This window comes from Chiloscyllium punctatum, chromosome 2, assembly GCF_047496795.1.
Source record: "Chiloscyllium punctatum isolate Juve2018m chromosome 2, sChiPun1.3, whole genome shotgun sequence".
NCBI classification, from domain to species: Eukaryota; Metazoa; Chordata; class Chondrichthyes; order Orectolobiformes; family Hemiscylliidae; genus Chiloscyllium; species Chiloscyllium punctatum.
Window position 1 is genome coordinate 32802721 of NC_092740.1, and position 12684 is coordinate 32815404.

The 12684-nt window shown below is 41.8% G+C and overlaps 1 protein-coding gene across 2 annotated transcripts in view; it reads right to left on the reverse strand.

Annotated features, from left to right (window-relative positions):
- enpp6 (ectonucleotide pyrophosphatase/phosphodiesterase 6) overlaps nucleotides 1-4853 on the reverse strand; it is a 45920-nt gene extending 41067 nt beyond the window's left edge. The window contains exon 1 of one of the 2 annotated variants that reach the window (XM_072594987.1): nucleotides 4264-4853. In XM_072594987.1, the coding sequence (XP_072451088.1) occupies nucleotides 4264-4504 (241 nt within the window). In that variant the 5' untranslated portion in view covers nucleotides 4505-4853. The remainder of the gene's footprint in view (nucleotides 1-4263) is intronic. The other variant, XM_072594978.1, reaches the window with a different exon arrangement.
- Between the last annotated feature and the right edge of the window lie 7831 nt (nucleotides 4854-12684).

The window sequence follows — 12684 nt, forward strand, 5'->3', positions numbered from 1 at the left end:
CAGATTGAAATAGTTTTCAGGGTTTTTAAAACTATTTCAATTTTCCTGATGTCTTATTAACGAGCTGTCTTGCGACAATATTGTCTGCTACTGTTACTTTAGAGTAATGTGTTGACTGTTCAGCTTCGAACTTATTGTTCAATCTTGAAGCAAATCAGTAACCACAAAAACCCAAACTTCACACTACACCCACGAGTAGCCACTCCGTCCACCACTGACACTCAGTGGCAACAGTGTGTACTATCTACAAGATGCACTGGAGAAGTTCACCAAAGATCCTCAGAGAGCAGCTTCCAAACTCATGACCACTACCATCTAGAAGGACAAAGGCAGCAGATACATGGGAACACCATCACCTGTAAGTTCCTCTCCAAGCCACTCACCGTCCTGACATCTAAATATACCACTGTTCCTTCAATGTCGCTGGGTCAAAACCCAGAAATTCCCTCCCAATGGCATAAATGGATCAACCCACAGCAGTAGGCTGCAGCGGTTCAAGAAGGGAGCTCACCACCACCTTCTCCAGGGCAGCTAGACGTGGGCAATAAAATGTTGACCAGTCAGCGACACCCACGTCCGACAAAAGAATTTGTTTTAAAATGAGAATATTGGATTCATGAGCATTTCTATGGTTTTAGGTGGTTTACCTAAAGGTTTAATTCTATCTTCCAGCATTTTAAACTTTCCTGTGCTACTCAGCCTCTCACATACACCGTATCTCCCTATGGAACCCTTCTCTGAGGATGGTCTCTGAGGATGCTGGGTGGATATGACTGAGAGCATTTCTTCACTCCTCTCCCCCTCCTTCATCCTCGAGCAGCTTGCCCCTCTTTGTGTCACCTCCATACATTCTCCCAGTAATGTTCCAGACCAGTGTGAATGGGAACACATGACTGGAGAGCATCTGAGCAGAAATCTTGGAAGTCAGAGGCAAGACCTTCACCATGTTCCCCACCATTCTGTGTGGGCATTACAACACTGTTACAATGGTACAAACTACCAGCCACTAACTTAAGATCAGCCATGAAACATCAATCAGCAAGTCACATGAGAGTGGTTAGTAAATAGCACTAGCTGCAAATATTCTTCCCCTGCAACTGAATGCATGTTGGATACCAAATGAGCTGTGGGAGGTTAGGAGATGGCAGAATGGCTGCGTTCCCCAATACCACTGCTGGCACTGCAATTTGCCAATCGTGTCTACTTCCAGTGCACCCCCTGGCAGTCCAACACCAGAAGATGCCACTTCAAATGTGAAATGGCACATGTCTTACTAAAAAGATTGGGCCTTCCGAGACATCAGTGAAGCACTTTAGAATGTTTATCTTAATGAAAAATATACCAACTCAATGCATGTAAATATAATCTTGTATGTGTAAGAGATGCCTTTGCTTTGTTGGGATAGGTCAAATTCAAATATAAAAACATAAGAACGTAAGAACTGGGAACAGGAGTAGGCCATCTGGCCCTTCGAGTCCGCTCCACCATTCAATAAAATCATGGCGGATCATTTCCAGACCTCAGGTCCACTTACCCACCCTCTCACCATAACCCTTAGTTCCTGTACTGTTCAAAAAATTATCTATCTTAGCTTTAAAAACATTTACTGAGGAAGCCTCAACCATTTCACTGGTAGGGGAATTCCATAGATTCACAACCCTCTGGGTGAAGAATTCCTTCTCAATTCAGTCCTAAATCTGCTCCCCCTAATTTTGAGGCTATGCCCTCTTGTCCTACTTCCACCCGCCAGTGGAGACATCCTCTCTACGTCTATCTTGTCTATTCTCTTCATAATTTTATATGTTTCTATAAGATCCCCACTCATTCTTCTAAATTCCAATGAATATAATCCCAGTCTACTCAGTCTGTCCTCATGAGCAAACCCCACCTCCCTCCCCCAACTCCGGAATCAACCCAGTGAACCTCCTCTGCACCCCCTCTAGCGCTAGGTACATCCTTTCTCATGTAAGGAGATCAAAACTGTATACAGTACTCCATGTGTTACCTCACCAGTACTCTATACAGCTGCAACATAACTTCTCTGCTTTTAAACTCAATCCCTTTAGCAATGAAGGATGAAATTCCATTTGCCTTCTTAATTAACTGTTGTACCTGCAGACCAACCTTCTGTGATTCATGCACAAGGACACCCAGGTCCCTCTGTGTAGCAGCTTGCTGCAATTTCTTACCTTTCCAATAATAGTCCTTTTTACTGTTGTTCTTACTGAAATTGATGACTTCACATTTATTAACATTGTCCTCCATCTGCCAGCCTTTGCCCATTCACTTAAACTATCTATGTCCCTTTACAAAATTTCAATCCTCTGTACACTTTACTCTATCACTCACCTTAGTGTCATCTGCAAACTTTGGTACACTGCATACGGTCCCCAACTCCAAATCATCTTGTCAATGGTGAATAATTGCGGTCCCAACACTGATCCCTGAGGCACATCACCAGTGACTGAATGATTGCCAACCAGAATTGCACTCATTTGTTCCCATTCTTTGCTTCCTTTTGGTTAACCAATCCTCCATCCATGTTAATCCATTGCTCGTAATGCCTTGCATCCTTATCTTAAGCAGCAGCCATTTGTGCCGCACCTTGTCGAATGCCTTTTGGAAATCTAGATACAGCACATCTACTGGGTCCCCATTGTCCACCATATATTTAATGTCTTCATAGAATTCCAAAAGAATAGTTAAGCATGACCTGCCTTTCATGAACCCATGCTGCACCTGCCCAATGGGGAAATTTCTATCTAGATGTCTTGCTATTTCTTCCTTCGTAATAGATTCAAGCACATTCCCCACTACAGAAGTTAAGCTAAGTGGTCTATAATTCCCCATCTGTCATCTGACCTCCCTTCTTAAACAGTGGTGTTACTTTTGTTGTTTTCCAATCTGCTGGAACTGTCCCAGAGTTCAGTGAATTTTGGAAAATTGCCACAAGTGCATCTGCTATTTCTCCTGCCAATTCGTTTAGTACCCTGGGCTGCATTCCATCAGGGCCAGGAGATTTGTCTACCCTTAGGTCCATTAGCTTGCCCAACATTCCATCTTTCATGATAACGACTGTTTCCAGGTCCTCACCTACCTTTGTCTCTTTGTCAATTTTGGCATGCTATTCGTGTCTTTACTGTGAAGACCAATACAAAATACCTGTTCAATGCCTCAGCCATTTCTTCAGACCCCATTACTAAATCCCCCTTCTCATCCTCTAAAGGACCAATGTTTATTTTGGCCACTCTTTCGTTTTATATATTTTTATAGAAACTTTTGCTATGTCTTTATATCCTGATGTGGAGATGCCGGTGTTGGACTGGGGTGGACAAAGTTAAAAATCACACAACACCAGGTTATAGTCCAACAGGTTTATTTGTAAGTACAAGCCTTTGCAGTACTCTGAAAGCTTGTACTTATGAATAAACCTGTTGGACGATAACCTGGTTGTTGTGTGATTTTTAACTTGATATTCTGAGCTAGTTTTGTTTGTTTGCTTGATATGATACTGCACAGAACCGAACAGCATTTGTGACAACGTATACATAGAGAGATTTTTATGAATAAAGTATATTTTTGAAATAAAAATAACTTTGTAAGAACTGTAGGTGTCTCCATGAACTGTAACGTCCCAGCAGCTGTCTCTTTCTTTTTCGCAGCAGTTCCTTTCCCGGGACCTTTTTTTGAATTAGGTCTGTAAAGTCGCCAACTCCAAAAAGAGACTCGACCTTACTGCACTGAGCTGCTTGCACACCAGAATGGGGGCCCTCTGCGCACAGCGCTGTACTCAAACAGGGTGTGATGGCGCTGCAAGTCAGCCACTGATTCCATTGTGGGGGGAACTTAACAGGAGCCACGTTTCATTTCAGAGTGTCCCATTATAAAGGGGAGCTAGCGTCAAAAACGTTGAATGTTCACACCAAATAACCCATCGTTAGATGCCAGAACGCACAAAAAGCTCTCTCTTCCGAGGCTCACAAAATCTAATGTCTACCTGGTCACATTTTTAGCAACAATGCTGCAAGAATTCGAAAAATGATTTTGATATTTGCTTTTCTAAAAGCAGTAATTTATTTTAGGGAGATTATAACTGCATTTGTAAGAGTTTGGAATTTTGCCCCAACGCATTAAACAATGGTCTGCCCGGATCCAAAAGTCCGTTTAATGTGATATGAAAGATATTTTATTGATTTTAAAGCCATTTGTGATTTCCACTGTTCAGAAATCTGTTCTCACCCCTCGCCTTCCGATTTGACTTACCGGTCATCAGGGAGTAATAATTGGGGAAGGAGAGACTGGGGAACTCCGGTGTCAGGTAATCCGCTTTGACGCCCGATTGCACGATTTCGCTCAGACCCGGCAAGTTCTGCAGTTCGTGTTCGTTGATGTAATCATAGCGGAAGCCATCGATGAGGAAAACCAGCAGTTTTCGGTTTGCAAGGCATGGGACTGAGAGAAAGGCAATCAGCGTGGCGGTACAGAGAGCCGAGTGCCTGGCCATTGTGAATCCCAGGCACTGAATGCTGCTGCAGTGCTAACGCTGGCTCCTGGTGTGAAAGCTGAAATCTCTGCAAAGAGGCGGCCAGGTCAAAGTACAACATTAAAAAGCTTCGGAGATAAAGCCGGACAATTTCTCACTTTCTAACGGTGTGTTGACTCCATCTGTCTCGACATCAACTTTACCGCAGATGAGCTGTTGACTTGAATTTTGGGCTGCTACGTATATTGTTTTAGGTGTGCATTTTGACAAATCCAATTTTCTAATGCTCTTTCTCCCTCGCCGTTTCTGTTTACTTCTTGTGCCAGGCACCTAGCTGGTGAAGGATGCAAGTGGGGTCATTCTTTACACAATTCCATATAGGCACGTGACAGGGGAGATGGATTGAGGTTGTTTCCCTCATGTGAGAGTTTAGGATCAGAGGGCATTATCTCAAAGTAATGGGTCACCCATTCAATACAGACATGAGGAGGAATTTCTTCTCTCAACTTTGTGGAATTATTTATTAGGAGAAAATTAGGTCTGCAGATGCTGGAAATCAGAGTTGAGAGTGTGTTGCTGGAAAAGCACAGCAGGTCAGGCAGCATCCCAGGAGCAGGAAAATTAACGTTTCAGGCTGGAGCCCTTCATCAAGAATTATTTATGGCAGAGGAATGACTGAAATAGACAGATTTTTCAATCAATGAGAGAATCAAGGGAAATGGGACAAAGCAGGAAAATGGAGTTGAGGATCAGTAGATTGGCCATCATCTCAGTGGCTGGCAGAGTAGATTAATGGGCCAAATGGCCTCGTATTTCTACACCTTATAGATAAGCATACACCTCATCTTCACAAGCATAGCTTTAGTCTGTGACAACTTACAGAAGTTCAAGTGCACTCCACACTAAATGTCCACCATCCTTTATAGATACTTTCTAATCAATCTGTTCAGAGATGGTATGACACACTAGAGTAGGTGGGATTTGAACCCAGGTGTCCTGACTCAGAGATAGGAACATTACCACTGCACCACAAGTGCCCACCACCTCTGCAGAATGAAACACAATCAACATGCAGTTAACATTTTAGTTCTGATGAAGGATCACTGGATTTGAAATGTTAATTCTGATTTCTCACCACAGATGCTGCCAGACCTGCTGAGCTTTTCCAGAAATTACTGTTTTTTTGTTACAGATCTTCTGCATTTGCCACTCTTTAAATTATAAGTAACATGTTCTGCCTCTCTCCTGTCATCATAAAATAGACTATACGATATAGAGGCACAATTAGATCATTCAGCTCAGCGAGACTGCTGTGTCATTCAATCTCATCTGATGTATTTCTCAACCCCATCCTCCTGCCTTCTCCCTGAAACTCTTGATCCCCTGACACATGACACTCTGGAGCTGCGGATGGAATCACTTTGGAGCATACGCTATGCTGAGGGGATTGTGGAAAGAACATTTAGTGAATTGGTCACACCGCAGATTAGGATTGCTCAGGGAGAAAGGGAATGGCTGACCAAAAGGCACAGAAAGAGCAGGAAGGCAGTGCAGCTGTCCATCTGCCTCCAAAACAGGTTTACCGTTTTGGATACTGTTGGGGGAAATGGCTCACCAGGGGAAGGCAGCAGTAGCCAGATTCATGGTACCATGGCTGGCTCTGCTGTTCAGAAGGGTAGGAAACAGAGTGGAAGGGGTTAGTCATTGGGGATTCTATTGCAAGGACAGTAGATAGGCTGTTCTGTGGTCAAAAACAAGACTCACGAATGGTATGTTGCAGGGGTCAGGGATGTCTCAGATTGGCTGTGGAACATTCTCAAGGGAGAGGGTGAACAGCCAATTGTCGTGATGCATATAGGCACAAACAATACAGGTAAAACATGGAATGAGGTCCTACAAGCAGAATTTAGGAAGTTAGGAGCCAAGTTGAAAAGTAGGACTTCAGAGATAGTAATCTCAGGATTGTTACCAGTGCCACACACTAGTCAGAGTAGGGATAATAGAATAGGCAGGATAAATGCGTGGCTTCAGAGATGGTGCAGGAGGGAGGGGTTCAGATCTTTGGGACATTGGGACGAGTTCTGGGGGAGAGTGGGGCTATTACAAATTGGACGGTCTCCACCTGGGCCAAACTGGAACCAATGTCCTTGAGGCCGCTTTTGCTACCACTGTTGGGGAGGGTTTAAACTAGTGTGGCAGGGGGATGGGAACCAAATGAGGTTAAAGGACAGTAAGGAAGCAGTAACTAAAGCCTGTAAGAAACTAGATAATGAAGTCAGTATTACTGGTCAGAGAGGATATCACAGCTGTGCTGAAGGAGGGCACTATGGAGGAACTCGAGCAGTGAGGCAATAAGGGCAGAGCTCAGAAATAGGAAAGGTGCAGTAACAATGTTGGGGCTGTACTACAGGCCTCCCAATAGCGAACAGCAGGCAGAGGTATAAATATGTAAACAGATCATGGAAAGATATCTGAACAACAGGGTGGTGATGGCAGGAGATTTTAAGTTTCCTAACATTGACTGGGATTCACAGTGTGTTAAAGGTCTGGATGGAGCAGAATTTGTGAGGAGCATCCAGGAGGGTTGACTAGAACAGTATGTAAATAGTCCAACCGAGGAAGGGGCCTTACTGAACCTGGTATTGGGAAATGAGCCCACTCAGGTGGTTGATGTTTCACTAGGAGATTACTTTGGGAATAGTGATCACAATTTCATAAGTTTTAGAATATTCATGGACAAAAACAAAAATGATCTGAAAGGAAGAGTGCTAAACTGGAGGAAGGCCAACTATACCAAACTTTGGCAGGAGGTGGGGAATGCAGATTGGGAGCAGCTGCTTGAAGGTAAATCCACATTCGATATGTGGGATGCTTTTGAAGAGAGGTTGATTAGAGTTCAGGAGAGGTATGTTCCTGTGAAAATGGGGATCGAAATGGCAAGGTAAGGAAACCATGGATAATCGGTGAAATTGTGAGAGGAGCTAAGAGGAAAAAGAATGCATATATAAGGTCCAGGCAACTGAAGACATACAAAGCTTTGGAAGAATATCGGGAATGTAGGACCAATTTGAAATGAGAAATTAAGAGGGCTAATAGGGGTATATCTTTAGCAAACAGGATTAAGGAAAATCCCAAAGCCTTATTTTCATATATAAGGAGCAAGAGGGTAACTCGAGAAAGTGTTGGCCGACTCAAGGACAAAGGAGGGAAGTTATGCGTGGAGTCAGAGAAAATGGATGCGATTCTTAATGAGTACTTTGCATCGGTATTCACTGAGGAGAGGGACATGACGGATGTTGAGGTTAGGGATAGATGTTTGCGTACTCTAGGTCAAGTTGGCATAAGGAGGGAAGACATTTTGGGTAGTCTAAAGGCCATTAAGGTAGACAAGTTCCCAGGTCCGGATGGGATCTTTCCCAGGTTACGAAGGGAAGTGAGAGAGGAAATAGCTGGAGCCTTAACAGATATCTTTGCAGAATCCTTGAATACAGGTGAGGTCCCGGAGGACTGCAGAATTGCTAATGGTGGCCCCTTGTTTAAGAAGGGTAGCAGGGATACTCCAGGTCATTCTCAGTGAGCCTGACATCAGTGGTAGGGAAGCTGCTGGAGAAGATAGTGAGGGATAAGATCTGTTCCCATTTGGAAGAAAATGGGCTTATCAGTAATGGGCAGCATATTTTTGTGCAGGGAATGTCATGTCTTACAAACCTAATTGAATTCTTTGAGGAGGTGACAAAGTTGATTGATGGGGGAAGGGCTGTAGATGTCATGTACATGGACTTTAATAAGGCATTTGATATGGTTCCCCATAGTAGACTGAAGGGGAAGATGAAGTCGTATATGGTCCAGGATGTACTAGCTAGATGGATAGAGAACTGGCTGGGCAACAGGAGACAGAGAGTAGTAGTGGAAGGGAGTTTCTCAAAATGGAGACCTGTAACCAGTGGTGTTCCACAGGGATCCATTCTGGGACGACTGTTATTTGCGATATATATAAATGATTTGGAGGAAGGTATCAGTTGCCTAATTAGCAAACTTGTAGATGGCACTAAGATAGTGAAGGGGGGTGTCAGAGGATACAGAAGAATATAGATAGATTGGAGAGATGAGCAGAGAAATGGTGTTCAATCCTGGCAAACGTGAGATGATGTATTTTGGAAGATCCAATTCAAGAGCAAACTATACAGTAATTAGAAAAGTCCTGGGGAAATCTGATGTACAGAGAGATCTACAGGCCTATTGTTCCCTAAAGGTGGCAACACAGGTTAGTAAAGTAGTCAAGAAGACATACAGCTTGCTTTCCTTTGTTGGACGGGGTATTGAGTACGAGAATTGGCAGGCCATGTTACAGTTGTATACAACTTTGGTTTGGCCGGATTTGGAATACTGCATATAGTTCTGGTCTCCACATTACCAAAAGGATGTGGATGCTTTGGAGAGGGTGCAGAGGAGGTTCACCAGGATGTTGCCTAGTATGGAGGGCACTAGCTATGAAGAGAGGTTGAATAGATTAGGATTATTTTCGTTAGAAAGACAGAGGTTGAGAGGGGGACCTTATATAGGTCTACAAAATCATGAGAGGTATAGCAAGAGCGTAGAACTGAATTACCAGGGGTCACGAATTCAAAGTGAGAGGGGAAAGGTTTAGGGGGGAAATGTGGGAAAGTTCTTTCTGCAGAGGGTGGTGGGTGCCTGGAACGCGTTGCCAGCGGAGGTGGTAGAGGCAGGAACAATAGTGTCATTTAAGATGTATCCAGACAGATACATAAACGGGCAGGGAGCAAAGGAATACGGATCCTTAGAAATAGGCAGTAGGTTTAGATAGAGGATCTGGATCGGCACAGGCTTGGAGGGCCGAAGGGCCTGTTCCTGTGCTGTAATTTTCTTTGTTCTTACTAATCAAGAACCTACCTATCTCTGTCTTAATTACTCTCCAAGATGGTGGCAGCAAAAACAGGAGTGTTTGGCTCTTGAGCACTCCAGCCGCATCCACATGGCTTCATTGTTGTCCCTCCAGCTCGGTAGCTCATTCACTTTGTCTGGCTTTAGTTGATGTCCTCCAATGGGAGGCCAGGACCCTGTGTATCTCCATCCCCACTCCCGTGGGGCAAGGATGTATTAGGTACTTGGGTAAGATTGGTGGCAGCTGGGTACAGTGGAAGAGTGTTTGAGAAGAGACTCACAACTAACATAAAAACAAAGGCAAAAATCTTCTATAAACATATAAATAGCAGAAGGTTGATAAAAGGAGGAGTGGGGCCAAATGCTGTCATTGCTTTTCCTACCTAGCTTTTCAACTTCTCCCTGAGTATATTGAATCTGATTCTCAATGATATTATCTACCTGACATCTGTCATATGTACTCGTTTTCTGTTTTATCGTACTCACTATCTCCTTCATCATCCAAATACTTCAAAAGAAATTCATGTATGGGCACATTGTTGATGTACTAAATGAGTAGCTTGTATTTGTCTTTACCAAGGAAGAAGATACTGGCAAAATTGTGACGGAAAAGGAGAAAATTGAGTCTTAATGTACTTAAAAATTGATAAAGAAGTCGTGTTGGAAAACTTGGCTATATTTAAAACTGATAAGTCATTAGGTCTGAATCTGATGCATCTGACAATACTGACCAAACTAAGGCTGAAAATGGTGAAATCAATGAATAATTTTATGGTGACATTTAGTTGGGAAAGTACAGTGAAAAGTGTATTGTCGCTACAATCTGGCACCATTTTGGATTACAAAATGAATGGAAAGAAATTGTTTCAGTAGAGCTTCATCTTCTGTTTAATTGACAGAGAAATATAAAAGCAGAAAAATATGAAATAATGTTCAACATTACAGTCCTGCTTGTCAAGCAAGGCTCCAGGTTTTCTTAAGATCTCTGGGGTTTCTGCATGACATTCTGTAATGTTTCTGTAGGGAGGCCATAATTTTACAATCTTCTCATATATGAGGGTAGTGCCAAAGGATTGGAGATTTACAAAAGTTCTACATTTGCTCAATAAACTGTGTAAGGACAAGGCCAGCAACTATAGACCTGCCGGTTTAATCACAATACCGGGGAAGCTTTTCAAAACAATAATGTGGAACAGAATTGACAGTCACTTGGACAAATACAGGTTAATTAGGGAAGGCCAACTTGGATTTGTTAAGGGAGAATCCGTGCATGATTACCAGAACCACATGAAAGTTGGCATTGGGCAAATAAGATTAGACAAGTGAATGCACAACTTAAAGTCTGGCTTTTGAGAAATGGGTTCTTGTTCTTGGGACACTGACATCAGTACTGGGTAAAATGAGAGCTGCACCATTAGGAATGTCTAAACATGAACTGTGATGTAGCCAATGTTCTGGAGGGCCACATAACCAGGGAAATTAAGTAGGTTTTAAAGGAAATACTAGGGGCAAAGGATCAAATTTCTACAAATGTAGTCAATCAAACAGTAGAGACAAGGCAAGAGAGAAGAATACTTGCTTGGAAAGTGATAGGAATATGGTGATAGGAAATAACAGAGAATACAAATTATAGAGTAATTCAACAGATCAGGTAAGAGCTTAAAAATAATTTGAAAAACAAAACTAAGGATAACAAAACTGTATGTGATTGCAGATAGCTAACACCAATACAAATAAGTACGATATGATAGCTGTCATAGAGACATGGCTGTAAGATGACATAGATTGGACTTAAATATTGAAGGAATCAACGCATTTAGGAACGACAAGAAAAGGTAGAGGAGAGGCTTTGTTCATCGATGATGCTATTGACAAACAGAGAAGGAGAGGGAGAGTTCAGGAAATCAGGATCTACAAGATACTTGGATAGAGATGAGAAATGCTACAGTAAAGAGGATACTTCGGGGAGTGGTGTATAGGCACCTAACTGTAACCACATCGTAGGGTAGAGAATACAGGCAGAAATAATACAGCAAGACACAGCAAAGATCATGGAGGATTTTAATCTGCATGTATGTAGACGGGAAAAGATAGCCTAGATAAGAAGTCAGAGAGTGGCTATAAAATACTTAGCTTTCTGCCACAAGACAGGCTTAATTGATAAATTCATAGTGAAGGTGACCCTATGTAGCAGCGATCATAATATGATTGAATTTTACATTTAGTTTGAGAGAGAGAAAAGTGGTTCTAAGACAAGTACTTCAAGCTCAAATAAGGACAATTGCTGAGTCACGAAAGCAAAGCTAACTAAAGTGAACTGGCAAATTACTTTAAAACGTAAGTCAATAGATATTAAGTGATACACTTTTAAGGGGGTATTTCAGAACATACAGAATAATACATTCCAACAAAAAAGAAACTGTCCAAGGAATGACCCATCATCTGTGCTTAATTTAAAAAGTTAAAGATTGTGTCAAACTTAAGGAAAAGCATATAATTGTGCAAAGTTAAAAATCACACAACACCAGGTTAAGGTGCAATGGGTTTATTTGGAAGTACTAGCCTTTGGAGCACTGCTCCTTCATCAGGTGGTTGTGTGATATAGAAGGCAGGGTGAAAATATAAAATGTAGCAAAGAATGACTAAAAGATTAGCTTGGAGGAAAAATTATGTTGCGTGAAAATGTTAACTATAAATGTTATAAAATCTGATAGTTTCTTGAGATATTTAAGAATAAAATGTTATCAAAGACAGCATTTGTCCTATAGAAAGTGAGTCTGAGAATTTAGAATGGAACATGAGAAATGGCAGATAAGTTGAACTCGTATTTTGTGTCAGGATGGAAGTATAGCTGTACATCAGGAAATGGAAGAGAGGAGGGAATTCAAGATTGTTACAATCACTATGGGAAGTCATACAGTTGAGATCCCAGCTGATGTTATTACTGGATATATCACATCCTAGACTCAAATATGGCTTGAGAGATCATATTTTATTGGGGTTTGTATTAATGAAGTAATCACTCAGTGAAAGCACATTAAGATGCAGTTTTTTTAAACAACAAAATTGTAATTTATTGACCAAAATAAATGAGCATAAAATGAATAAACCAACTGTTTAATTAAAAAACAAATTCAAAGAGTATTAAATAAACAGTAAAAGTGTAATCCCATTAATCACAAGATACTTCTTTATAAATTCCAAAAACAAACAAGATCCCTTGCAAATACCCAAAATAATTCTATATACATTACAAGCACCTAGGGAAAAAATCCTTTCCTAACATCTGAATAGGCTTA